This window comes from Crassostrea angulata, chromosome 2 (assembly GCF_025612915.1).
Source record: "Crassostrea angulata isolate pt1a10 chromosome 2, ASM2561291v2, whole genome shotgun sequence".
Lineage (NCBI taxonomy): Eukaryota > Metazoa > Mollusca > Bivalvia > Ostreida > Ostreidae > Magallana > Magallana angulata.
The window spans coordinates 10,464,597-10,479,592 of NC_069112.1; the positions used below are offsets into that span (position 1 = coordinate 10,464,597).

Here is a 14,996-nt window from a genome sequence, read left to right on the forward strand (position 1 = left end):
ATCTAAAACCAGAAAAAAATGAATTATCCATTGTTTTTTGTGCATGCTTTACTATTAACATTATTTTAAGCGGTTAAAATGCATACAGGGGAATATAGTTGTGTATCTATTTTTCACTTTATTTTCCGGTTTCTTTCCCTCTACGCATGGATGAAGCTCACCACGAGGTATGTCCTGTAATATTACATATATATCCTACTACCTATAAAATCCATCTTAAACAGATTAAAAAAATGACAGTAAATAAAAATAAAAAATAACAAAAGAATAAATCCTTACATGATATTCACTCTTAAACCCATTGTTCTCATTTAAGTACATGTTTGTAATTTGTGCTTTCATATTCCTGACAGAAATATTCTTATTTGTTGGAGGACCTCTTTTGGTTTTTTCAGGCAGAGCATATGTAGACTCCACGACGTCATGTGGGCACAAAGCTTGTGATCTACAATCTATCATTTATAAACTGTATTTTTATGTTGTTGGTTTTTTTTCAGTAACTGATATAGGAAACCTCATCAAAAAAGGCATGAAAAACAAAATGAAAAATATAACGAGTGTATGGACATTCTTACTTGGTAACTTAGGCTGTTCTACCATAGATTTATTAGTACGTAAAGGCTTTGTTTCCAAAAGAAATGACTGACGTTTTGCTATCGCTGTTGATTTTCGTTTTAGGCTACATAAATGGTGTATAACAAATTATAGCAAGTAAACATTGAAAAAAATCATCGGCAATTAGAACAACTTTAAGAAATCATATCAATTAATTGTGCATATACTTTTAATTATTAAAGATGAAAATAATCTATTAAAAAGAAATATAAAAATACATTTCTTCCTAATTCATTTATTAGCAAAACCTTCGTAAGATTCATACCGTATCACAAAAAAAGATACGATAGTTCCGATAATCACAATCACGCATGTGCCAAGCAAGGCTCCAATTAAAGGTATATTCTCTGACGAGGAAACTGTTTGGGGATGGCTTTTAGCTTTTGAAGAAACATATTGAAAAAGAAAAGTTTGTTAGATACAGCCAATATAATGAAAACTATATCTATCAGTTTTGTTACTTAACATATTTCAAAATACATCAGAATCAGTCAAATATACCTTCATCACATTGTTTTCCCTCTATACAACCATAAGTACAACTGCCATTGATTATGTCACATGTCTGGTTGATGCAGTAAGCATTGCATGGAGACTGGCAGTTTTCTCCATAAGACAACACACACTCTGATTAATTTATACAATCGTGTAATGTTCAAATGTTAGGTTTAAAAAATAAAATAACAGAGTTAAACAGTTTCATTTTATACTGTACTATAAAGTGTTATTGTTCGTATGACCAAAAGCTTAACTTACTATCACTACTGAATTCAAAATCCACTGATATTCCCAAATATTGACTGACATTGTCTGACATCCACTGTACATTGACTGTACCTCACTGTACATTTCACAGACTTCCACTGTACCCCTCTGTACCCCACTGTACATTTCTACTGAACAGCACTGTATCCCACTGTACACCACTGTACAGTTCTACTGACTTCCACTGTACCCCACTGTACGCCACTGTACAGGGCACTGACCAGCACTGTACCCCACTGTACGCCACTGTACCGGGCACTGACCATCACTGTACCCCACTGTACGGCACTGTACTATTAATTTGAGACAAAATCAGATTTTTAAATCTTCAGTATATTTTTTTTCTTCGATATTTATTTTTATTATGCTGTATATAGCATTATCATTATGTATACAGATAACTTGACAGAAGAATGTAACAGGTCGTTAAATATATTAAATACGTTTTCTTTATTAATAAATGTCTATTGTTATTGAATGTTACGATCATAAAATTATGATAATTTCCCTAGCTTTAAGGTGAAAGTATTGAATTTTACATATTGAATCTGATTATTAAAAATGTACATGTCATTATGTTCATTCTGCCAGTCATTCGAAAATACCCCCCCCCCCCAGCAAGGTTACATAATCATTTCTTATTGATGATATATGACACAAGCCCTCGTTTAAATGATCGAGTTGTTAATTCTCTGTGTCTCATAAGCTGTGTTTTAGCCACTGAAAACAGTCAATTAAACACAGAATCCACAAAATATATCCATGCTTGGTTTTTTTTGTACACATGTCCAAATATCATGACTGCCCGCTTGACTACACAGGTACATTTTGTGCGAGTTAATAGCTCATTTGTTAATTGATTTCTTTTGATTAAAATATTTAAATATACATTTCAAATGTCGGATTTTAATTTTACAAAATAACACCTACTGCAGAATACATTATAAATTTTCAACATAATCAGTGACATATTAAGCGGTAATTAACTGTATCATTAATTTCAGCAAGAAATAAAAGGAAGGATTTAAATCAAGGAAGGTTGTAACATGTTGTAATATGCGTAGCTGTACAGTTTTCTTAATATATGATTTACTTTTAAATGTTTAAGAAATAAGATACATGTATATAAAATGCCCTACGCTACACACTTTTTTGTATAATGAGAGAGAGAGAGAGAGAGAGAGAGAGAGAGAGAGATTACAGGTATATCACTTTCTGACAATATAGTATTGGTGTCATTTGCAAGCGTAGAAAAGTTCACAATAAAATCTATGTTGGAAGTGGCGGTTGTGATGCCGTATGGGATTTTAACGTGCTTATACCTTTCTGACTCGGGGCCTCAAGTTTTAGCACTATTTTCATGAGAGAGAGAGAGAGAGAGAGAGAGAGAGAGAGAGAAGAGTGAGAGAGAGAGAGAGATCCATTTATCAGAAATCGATTAGAATAATAAGAAATTGATTGTCTATTAATCTGCTTCTTTTACATATCGATTATTTTTCTTTATGTCTTACGTTTATTTTTGCCAACCAACTCCGTGGTTTTAGAAAAATATCTGCAAACTTTAAGTCGAAAAATGAAATGTGATTATATGGATAATATCACCCCCCCCCGTTTCTTTCCGAATCCACTTGATACCCCTTGCAGTACTGTGTTATGTCGAAACGATTCATGTTAAGCAATCGGTTATAAAAATTGATGCATTTTTATTAAATTTTGACATCGATGTGTAATCACTATTAAATAGATATAATAAATCTCACTTTTGTGCAAACATTACATGAAACTAGTCCTACATGTAAGTAAATTATAATAATCTTTTAAGACAGATTTTAAATGACTATGATCCTAATGCACCCAGCAACCATAATGATTTTTTTTTAATCAAGTGAAAATTCAGATTTTTTGTTTTAACAGTGTATTTCCCCGACGTTTACATATATTTATTCCTAGGCGTAAACACATATACACAGGTGCATGGTCAGTTTTCACACCTTGACACAGTCACCCGGCCGTGTGTATAATCTGAGCCTTTCTATTAGTTCCGGGTTTTTCGTTGTTCCCAGACAGACAAAAGATTTTTTTCTGTAGACATACACAAAGAAGGAAACAGTACACTGTCAATATAAATATTACTTTTTAGCGTTGACTTTCAATCATTAAGAATTTTTAAGACAATCATTGAATAACGACCTTCAAATCATTTGAATCCATGGACATTATCCCGAAACTAAAGATAAATACATACTTTAATTTTTTCAATGCCCATATGTAGATTTAGCCGCTGTCAACATTACTACATGTTACCGGTAGTACTTTATTTAAATACTAAAACATTCGTACGTTAGCATGGAGAGAGAGAGAGAGAGAGAGAGAGAGAGAGAGAGAGAGAGAGAGAGAGAGAGAGAGAGAGAGAGAGAGAGAGAGAGAGAGAGGTTTTTTAGAAGATTTGAAATGTTTCTATGATACAATATACTGGTTTCAGTCAATGAAGAAAAAAACAAGAAAAAACGAAAGATCGTTTTAAAGGCCGAACTTTTTTACCGGGTGGTAAATCTCAGGTGAGGGCGGGGCTTAATTTCTAAAGGTGTGAAAGCCTCCGGGGCTGGAATTCTACCTGCGATCGTGAACGCTGCTAATCACTATACACAGGAAGCAAATATTACACAAGATATAAATAATTAGTCAGAATTCGTCATAGTTTGAATATCTTTTTGTTTTAATGACCATACGACGCGATTTTATACGGAAATGTCGTCCGAGCACGTGTGTAAAGCACAATTAAAAAAATTCAGTAAACAAATTCTGCTTTAAAGATTTAACTCAGTTCATTGTGTTTAGCACTTGACATTGTTTAAGACGTTAATTTTAACAAATATAATTGTATAAGAAAACCATACGATCAGTAAAAATATTCACTTGAATGTAAAGGCAGCCATTATACGATGACAACTAATGGACTTCGTTTTCCATGGAGTGACGTTTTCGTGCAACAAGTTCCAATTGAGTGTATAATCAGTAAGTATAGCTTTAATAGCTCATTAGTTTGTTTTAAAAAAGAAAATATTGTATGCATGTTTTGGGCTGCATGCGCATTCATCGTCGTGAAATTTATTAGGTCATATACATTCAACATGATTCAAAAATAAATTGCTTATTTTCAATTACTGAATAATAAAACTATTTTTCTCATTTATCCGACCCTTACACAATTCACTTATTACAGAAAGAGAAAATAAACATATTTGCCTATTAATTAAGGTGTCGCTTATAATTGAAGAGATGCTAACATTAAATTGTGATGCAGCAAAAATATTGCACGGGGGGGGGGGGGGTGTGTGCTTATGTATGCCTTCCTGACTTTGGAGGAGAATAGTTACAACATGAGAGAGAGAGAGAGAGAGAGAGAGATAGAGAGAGAGATAGAGAGAGAGAAGGAGGAGGGATGGAGGGAAGGAGGGGGTGTATTTTGTCTTATTAAAACTATGTCACTACATGTATATCATGGGAACATTCTTAGCTGTGCAAGAGAAGATACATGTAGATGTATTACATGTGCTGATAATGAACAGTGTTCAAATTCAAAAGTATATAAATAAAAGTACCGTAATAAGGTGAAATATTATTTGAACACTGTTCGTTTTTTTAATTTAACACAATACTTATTTTGATATCAGCGACTGGTGGGGGGGGGGGGGGGGTGAGGATTTATAAATGTTTAACATGTTTAATATCCGACTTGATTTAAATAATAAAAAAACGCATCTAAAACGATTAATATAAAGAGTATTTCGTTTATTCATACATGTTATGTTTTTAAAAAAATATATTTCAAACGGATTTAATCATCTAAAGACCACAGATACCCTTATAAGGGAATTACATAATATCTTGAACAAGGTGTCAGACGGACAATTTACAAGGTTGAATATTGGGACATTCACACCTTTTGATCTACTGAAAGTATGTATACTATACACAGATACTGACTCGCTGATCTTCCTGTGAAGTAAAACTTCAAAGACATTTTAAAGTCCAGACCAGTTATCTTCTCTCTTTTGAAAAAAAAAGTCAGTGTATTGAGCAATATGGTGGAATTTTTTTTATCGTTAAAAAAGTTGTCCCTCCTTAAAGTTTTTAAATTCAGATAATTTAAAACTATCTATAAATTGTAATTCATAGTTTTAAATTCTCTTAATTTTAAAACTTTAATGTAACATATATACTAATATTTATTTGACAATATTGATTAAATGAAATTCATTGTAAAAAAATCAACTAGATATTTACTTACTAAAACATTGATTTTGAAATATATTTTCCCCTTTTTACTGAACAAGTTGCTATATTTTGTATGATAATTGGATTCCGAGTTTTTAGATAAATACATGCGTGGATCGGAGGATGGGGGGGGGGGGGGGGGGAGGGTCGGAGGATAAATTAATTTTTTTTAACTTACATAGTACAACTATCCAAAATATGTCTAAGCTTCCCCAGAAAACAAGTATCCCTGCCCTTACCCTGGAAAAAATTCTGTAATTATATATGAACTTAAAGCCCATTTTATCTCTTGTAAGCAATAGGAAAGAATCAAAACAAATCCAGATTTTGGTCTCAAATAAAGTAAATATTCAATTCATTGTTTAAACATAATAACTTATAAAAACATACTAGGTACAGTGGGTTACAGTGGTGTACAGTATTTGTCAGTACCCTGTACAATGGTGTACAGTGGGGTACAGTGCTGGTCAGTGCCCCGTACAGTGGTGTACAGTGAGGTACAGTGCTGGTCAGTGGGTAGGTACTGTGCTGTCCAGTGTAGTACAGTGGAGTACAGTGGCTCTGTACAGTGGGGTACAGTGGGATACAGTGTGGTACAGTAGCTCTGTACAGTGGGTGTACAGTGGATTTACAGTAGGGTACAGTGGTTATACAGTAGATGTCAGACAATGTCAGTCAATTTTTGGGAATATCAGTGGATTTTGAATTCAGTAGTGTATAAGGTAATTGTATTAATTGGGATTTTACATAATATCCGTCTTTTATAAGTAAACAATTATATCACTTTTCTTTAATTTACACGTTTCTATTTTCATTTCAAGGTTCCAATGATGAACTGTAATTGTATTTTTAATTGACATGGTTTGAGATGGTTGACAGTTTGTTATTGTCATTTTGTTCATGTACACATATGTTATATGAAACTGTTGGAAAGATGAATTTTTGCAGAAACAATTTCAATAAACAAATAACAATACTGAATAGTTGTCGTTTCGATTATAAAACATTTTTTTGCAAAATGTCAAAGCGTATCTTTGAACATATGTAAAAACAAAAAAAGAAATACAAGAACAAAACTCACAAAACCCCCCTTAGAATTGTTTCATAAACTGCAAGAACATAAAACATTTTTTTGTGAATTACAAATAAACTGTGTTATATTTACCTGTGGTACAATTAAAATCCGTATAACCTGCAACACAAGTACACGATCCGTCCGTGTGCCGACATGTGTCAGCTTTACAGTTAGGTGAACATACCCGGGAACAATTTCTGCCAAAATATCCTGTCTTGCAAGCTAATGGTTAAAGATACATGTATATATCATAAATGACTATGATATTATAATTAGGGGCAAATAAGATTCGGTAAAGATTAAACCAAGTTTAAAAAAATCATAGAATAATTGAATAAGTAGTTAACTTTCAAATGCAATAATATTTTTTGGTATGTTTTATGACAGTCTTTAGCCAAAAACCACTTAAGCATTTTTTACTCCATGCAACTGTCTCTAATATCTATAATGATTATGCATTTATTACTTGGGTTTTATTTTGTTTTCTTAGTAATTATGATTGTTTCTTAAAGAAATAATTAAGGGCATTTGCAACGAAGTGCTCCGGATTTTAAAAATCCGCACTTGCATTTTCTCTTTTATACAATGAATTAGAGTTACCCCTCTTGAATTGCTTTCCAACTGGGAGTAATCTCCCGTAATATGAGCTCTTTTTGAATATTATGGTAAAAAAGCAGTGTTTCCGAGGTAAACAGAATAAGATGAAGCGGTATTCATATATCGCTCTGCGTCAACAAGCAGGTTACATGGGCCTCAGAAAAGAGAGGAGCAAATTCCTATATGGCAAACATTGTGAGAAAGATTTTAAATGACCTTTCGTTTTCTTATTTACTTTTGACAATCGTCAGACAGACGACCGAAGGGGGGGGGGTCAGACCTACCGCAACACCTTCAACATATTGATGAGCAAAATAAAAACAAAGAGTAAACCAAACATTGATTAACTCCGATAGTCTTTAACAAAAGACAGTAGACCGAAATTCTTTCATTCATTTATTTTCATACCTATTGTTTTTGATATTATATTACAATACATACATACTTATATGCATGAAATATCATATACACATAAACTATTCATAGCTACTTTATTTTGTGGACAATGAAATTGTTTCCAAATTAAACTGACCTCATTGCTAAGTCAGAATTATCAATGTCTCACATGTTAATTATCAATTTGTAAAAGAGACATTTCTGACAATAATAATGGTGTGTTACTTTTGCTCTCTTAGAGCACGCCTAAAGGCTAACTAGGAATTCAAAAATATATTAGAACCTTCTTCTTTCTTAATACCTCAAAGATAAGTATAAATAATTATTAATGATCTTTATTATTTACTGTGTGTGTGTACGGTGACAAAGTCAAGGACGGTAACTCTTGAATAGGAAAGAGCAAATTGAGGTTCACACTTTTCTGAAAATATTGGCCCTATATTTCATTATAAGTAGGATATCATATGAAATCGATTTACAATAATATGTATCATTTAATTTATAATCACATATCCCACTCACAAAAAAATTGCTCCTTTCAAATATTAATTATTGCTATTTGTTCGTGAATTACATTGAAATCAATGTTGAATGCGAAATTAATATTTTTGGAAATATTTTTTTGATAAGGATGGAAAGAGGGGTCTGTAGTGTCTGTTGTTGTGTATATAGACACATATAAATTCATTTAAGAATTTATGAAAAATTGTGTCCAGAAACCAGGAACGTTGCCAATGCCCTTAAGTTATCGAAAGTATCCCACTACATCACAATACCGATTTTTCAATATTTGTTCAATTTTTACATAGATTTTTTGATAACTAATATTTTTTTTCTTTATGTAGATCCTGTAGACAATGTCAATTTAGGATTGAAACAAGAGGCCCAGGGGCTTCATTGCACACCTGATCAACAATATCCTTAACTCTGATCAACTAAGCATTAGAGTATAAAATATCTTGACAACTAGGTACAGTAGATCATGCTCAATTTTTTAAAAAAATCTGCCAATTTTATCCACATAACCTTATAATAAGTACTACGCCCATTTTTGTTGTTGTACGTGTAAGAAGATATATATATATATATATATATATATATATATATATATATATATATATATATATATATATATATATATATATATATATATATATATATATATATATATATATATATATATACCCCCTTTCCGCACTTTGTGGCCTAACTTTTCTCTAAGGAATCAGGGTTTGATTAAAGTTTAATCCCCACAACCAGTGATCTCAGAAAAGTGTCATGTTGTAAATTTTGAATCTACCGGGTGACAGTAAATACAAAATTTACAACATGACAACTTATTTACTGCCACCCAGTATATTCAAAATTTACAACATGACACTAGTTATTGCTTTTTTTTACCAAAACCTTTCCTTCAACATTTTAAAAGTTTTTCTTTATACACTCCTTGGTAAAAATTAATCCCTTCATTGTGGCCCCGCCCAACCCCCAGGGACCATGATTTGAGCAAAACTTGAATCAACACTATCTGAGGATGCTTCCACTTTAATTTGAGCTTTCTGGCCTAATAGTTTTTAAGAAGAAAATCTTTAAAGATTTTCTTTAATATTCCTATGTAAATATGCATCCCCCTATTGTGGCCCTACCCTACCCCGAGCAGTAAACTTAATTCTACACTACCTGAGGATGCCTCCACACAAGTAAAAGCTTTTCTGGCAAAATAGTTTTTGAGAAGACTTTTTAAAGATGTTCTCTATATATTCATAAGTAAATATTCATCCCCCTATTGTGGCCCTACCCTACCCCCAGTGACAATGATTTGAACAAAATTATTATTTAATAATCTGTTAACGTAATGCCTCTTGTCATTTGTATGATTTAAAACTGCGTTGAACAACAGTTTTAAGGGGATGTATGCAATCGATGCACTTGTTAGTCCCCTACCGGTTTTCACCGGAGGGGACTATAGCTTTCCCCTGCGTCCGTCAGTCCGTCTGTCTGTCTGTCCCACTTTAGTTGTCCACACTTTTTTTCTTTATGTGTTTGAGGAATAATATGAAATTTGCTGAACCGCTTCAAAATGTCAAACTACAGATCAAGTTTACATTCATGTAGCGTCTGGTTGACATATTTTCGAGAAAATTATTTTTTTATATTCCAGTTATTTAATGTTCGGGTTCGTTATCGGGTTCGTTGTATATTGAAAAAACGGAGACAGTATGTAGTCAGCAATATTATCGTGCATCTTGGATCATTCCTTTTATTTTTTCTTACAAACAAATAAGTTCTATAAAATAGTTTTAAGCATTGTGTTGTAAATTTTATCGAAATGTTTTTTTTGTATTGTTACAATCGGGTTCGTTATCGGGTTGGTCTGTTGATTCGGGGTACAGAAGACGGTAAGGAATGATATTCTGCATAACAGTCCATCGTTTTCACAAACTTTTATCAGCAATTACCATGTGGACTTGTCGAAATTACAGGAGATAAAATAAAGAGTATTTCTATATCAACTATGTAGTTCGAATTTCCGCTGATCTTTTATCTCTGAATAAAGCATAACATCTCGTTGATGATAGTTTTGAAATAGATGTATGCTTCGAAGCTTTCATTGCGTGGACCCTGAGGTCCACGCAGAAAATATATAAGCGAGGTTAAACCGGATGCTATGGGGGAAAATTCAACCTGCGCATGAGCTAGCCTGGTTCCTGTGCGTAATGGGTAGCTCATGGAACCAGGCAATCTCTCACCAGAGGGCGTATTATGCTGTGCTAGTGAAGCTTGCGGAACGCGCCCTCTGGTGAGAGATTGAAGTTCAAAGGCACTGTAATTGTAAAGTTGTCGGTAAACAGTACAGAAACAAAGTATTCCTTTTAAAGAAATGATTGGCATGTAATATGAACTATCTGTATTATGGAATAAGTTAATGTTATGCCGAAACTACAACATGCATCAAATGGCATAATTTGCAAAGTTTTCTTGTTTTCCGAATACACAAGTAACTTAACATTACTTTTATAGTAGGCGAGGCTAGAGAACTTCCCGATTAAATTTTTTAAAGCATATTAGTGCGATTGAATTATTATGTCACTGTATAAAAGTTTAAATCTCAAGAAAAATGCATCAAAAATTTTTCAAGCATATTAGTGCGATTGAATAGTTATGTCACTGTATAAAAGTTTAAATCTCAAGAAAAATGCATCAAAAATTGAATTTTTCAATTTACACAAAGCTGTCACTGCATAGTTAACAAAGTAGTGCGAATCGTAATGTGTGCGCAAATAGTAGAATTCACCGAATGTCTGATACTATACATGTATGAAATCTTCATTCATAAATAGATCATAATTATTTTAGAAGTATGAACCCTTTTAATTCTGAGATAAAAAGTCAGGGCTATACATACATGTATACGTAATACAACGTACAAATTTAGTCAGGTTAAAAGCAGAGGGCTATAGAGTCAGTGGAATCTCTGATAATCTTAAAAAAAGCTTTCACGTTTTCGTTGGAAACACATGCAAATGTTCCACGTATTGTAGTCCTTTTTTAAAGGACAGCAACTTGTAGAATAATACAAACCGGTAGGGGACGTGCTTGTTAAAATTAGATAGCATCACACCGATTCTTGAACAAAATTTAGCAAACTCTATTATTATCAGGCATTGACGTTGATCGCCTTATTTGATTATGAAGTGGTTCCCTTTACCCAACCCAACAATTAAAATTAACTTTTAGAGACATTAGGAATTGGTATTTAATTAAACAGTAATGAGCTTATTTTCAAAAGATGGTCAACACTGTTAACAACTGGTCTTTACAAAAAATGTAAAAATATTTTCATAATTTATTTTATGATAAACAATATTATTTATAGAATAAATATTTTTTTTTAGGATTAGGGTAAAACAATGCGCAAAAATATTGATGTGATATTACCTCGAATGTGTACACCTCATTTTGCATTTTCTTAACTGCATATTTCACATGTATCGATAGTTATATCAATGCCAAAATTGAAAAGTGCTGCTAGAATAATGTGTCCTTCAACAAATCGTTTTTCGTGGATCCTTCATATACACAGGTTTTTAGAGAACTAGACGAAAAACAATTTATTTGAGTGGAATAAAAGGATTCTAATAGTTGTTTGTTTTAAACCTTTGATGTTTGTCTTAAACCTTTGATGTTTGTCCGTTACTTGATATCTTCGTTTTTGTGGAAACCACGGGATCAAAGTTTTGGACTTCTGGCCCCGTGAAACACTTAATTTCGTAATAATGACTTAGCTATGGTGTTCGTTTAGATAAACAGCAGTACAATTAACATTTTTGCTTCTATAATTGATTTCAAATTATTGTTTCAAAGAATTATTAAAAAAAAACTGCTTGGCCCCTAATTTGCTTGGCTAGCCTTTTTATTTTTTTTTATATCAAATGGACATCCATGTAAAATGACATATTTTGAATTACATGTTTTTACAAAATATTTAAACAACAAAAGATAAGACAGAACATGTGCGACAATTTTGTGAAAATTGTGGTGCTAATATATAGGTTCAGACGAGCTTAGAGGCCTTGCGCTGTTTTCATCCTTGGAAGCATGGGGATACATCTACAAACATTTACCTACAATCCCTTAAAATTGTTAGCTTCTACTTTGATTAGTTTCGAAAGAAATGCATGAACAAAATGACCCTTAAAAATTTACAAAATCGCCAATATCTGAAACAAAAACTGACGTCATTTTTTTGTAAATTAAAATATATGTACCACCAATGATGCTCTATTAGTCCTGAAAATATTTTGCATATTGGTTAATCAGTTTATGACTTAACGCTATTTTTTAACCAATAACGTGGAATAAAAATTTCCGGGAAAATTGACTTAACGCTATTTTTTAACCAATAACGCGGAATAAAAATTTCCGGAAAAATCAAGTTTTCAACCCCAATAGCTCTTTAATGTATAGTCCGATTTTAAACGGATTTCAGTTTCATTTTTACCTTAAATTCTGAGTTTTGTATCTTTAATTATGAGCAAATAATAAAGAGTTGTTATGAAAGGATTTTTGTAGCCCTCTTGGTCCCTAATTTGTTGGATCACGCCTTATTCTTGATATCAAGAATTGGTTTCGTAAATCTATACATATTTTGTTCAAGAAGTGGTCAAGAATTGTTGACCGTTCTAGACATATCTGAGAACATGTTTTTCTTAGGGTTCGACCCTTGAATCCTATCCTGGGCCATGAAATGAACAGAATTTGGGATTTCTGGCCTCTTTAAACTCCATATTACGTAATAATTATACGATTTAAGTATGTTTTTTTAAGATTAAGAGCCCGACTGGCTCTTGATTTTAGGGACAAGCCCCTTTTTCTTGATATCAAATGAGAGGTCTCCAAAATATAAACCTATTTAGTTCAACAGGTGTTTGATAATTATTGACCGTTGTAGAGATATCTGAACAACTTTTTGTTTAAGGACCGACCCTTTAACTCCGTATCAGGGCTACCAACAATATATTTTTTTTAGGAAACATATTGTTAAAAACATAATTCTGAGCAACGTTTATTCTACAATGCTTTTCAAAATATGAGTTCTTTAGATACAAATGATGAAAGATTTGGACTTCTGGCCCCTTGCAACCCCTGATTACCTAAAATAGGATTTAAGTGTGGTACTAATCCGATAAACAGCTGTACAATGAACATTTGTACTTGTATGATAATTAACTAATTATTGCTTAGAGCCATCTCGGCCCCTAAATCGAAAAAAAACAGTCCCGTTTCCTTAAATATAAAATTAAGGACGTGTAGTTTTAAACAAACTTCTCGTTTAATGATTTAAAAACATATTTACTCATTCAAAACTATTTCAGAAAATTTCAAAAAAATAATTGCTGCCAATATTCGAGCTCAGGCAAGCTTCGGCGCTCTGTGCATTTTTCAAAATATCAAATTAATAGGATCATAAACTGATCATTAACGGAAGAGCCTAGAAAAGCATAAGAAACCGTAGAATAACAATAGGGGTTTCCGTTGGAAAGGAAAGACCCTAATTAAAATCAACACAGAAATGTAGAATAACAAGAGGGTCTTTCAAAATTTAATAACATCAATATCTTTTAATGTTCTATCAGTCCTGAAAATGTCATGCAAATTGCTTCAGTAGTTCACAAGTAATAGCGTCCGAAAAAAGTCAGAAAAAAATAATGATAGAAAGAAACCGTAGAATAACAAGAGTCTTCGTTGGAAACGGAAGACCCTAATGATAATTTTAAAAAAAGGGAAACAATAAAACAGCAAGAGGGTATTCAGTCGGAAACGGAAGACCCTAATAATAGAACGAAACTGTAGAAAAACAAAAAGGTCTTCCGTTGGAAACAGAAGATCCTATTGAATAAATCACCGAACATTTAATTCTGTTAATTTGACGACAGTACTTAGTTTAACGAAATACATTTATCTTTGACCTAGGTTAGATCGTTTATGCAAATGAACAACTCATCCGCAAGTAGACCCAATACTACAAAACGAATGATTATCTTTACATTTATTACAATGGGACTCCATATACCCGTCCTGACAACCACTTTGGCATATTCCACTGACATGGTTACATGGTTCATTGTTTGTACAGTATCCGCTACATAGCGCTCTGAAATCCAATCCAAAATGTCCGGATGTACACTCTACGCAAAGAAGGATGTATTTGACAGCTACATTATAATCTAATTAAAATCATTCGACGTTTGCACAAAAATGATCCATACAAAGGTTGATACAGAATTTAAAAATAGTTTCAAACAAATATCTGACAAATATCTGTCAGTTTATTTACCTTTGTTACAGTAAACATTGGTATATCCCGGGTCACATCCCCCGTCACAGTGTCCAGTCTGTTTGTTACATGGAGAGATGTTCAGACAGTGACCACTACAGTTGTTTATACAATCATAACCATAGTTTCCGTCCTTACAGTCTGTAACAATGATTTATACTAATCTATTCCATCTAATACACAATATGATTGAACAAATTATAAGTTATGATGTACTCTCTATTTTAAATAGCCATGCATATATATATATATATATATATATATATATATATATATATATATATATATATATATATATATATATATATATAAATATATATATATATATATATATATATATATATAAAACGAGTTTTCTGTCCCGCGGGAAACAAGTATAGTAGGGTTTTTTTTAATTCTTCTGTATGCTGTGTTAATGGACAGATTGCTTTT

General features: G+C 32.4%; 2 protein-coding genes across 3 annotated transcripts in view; both read right to left on the bottom strand.

Annotated features, from left to right (window-relative positions):
• Positions 1–14,996, bottom strand: part of LOC128173883 (uncharacterized) — a 142,109-nt gene that overhangs the window by 114,437 nt on the left and 12,676 nt on the right. The window lies entirely within an intron of this gene.
• On the bottom strand, positions 167–14,405 carry LOC128173018 (multiple epidermal growth factor-like domains protein 11). 2 transcript variants are annotated; one of them, XM_052838770.1, is made up of 6 exons: positions 14,275–14,405; positions 6,824–6,955; positions 1,117–1,242; positions 881–995; positions 576–679; positions 167–452 (listed from the first exon to the last, which is right to left on the bottom strand). In XM_052838770.1, the coding sequence occupies exons 1-6, from the start codon at positions 14,294–14,296 to the stop codon at positions 226–228; spliced, it is 726 nt and encodes a 241-aa protein (XP_052694730.1). In that variant the 5' UTR covers positions 14,297–14,405; the 3' UTR covers positions 167–225. The 2 variants fall into 2 exon arrangements, with proteins under 2 accessions (XP_052694730.1, XP_052694731.1); XM_052838771.1 differs by lacking the exon at positions 167–452 and having other exon boundaries at positions 475–679.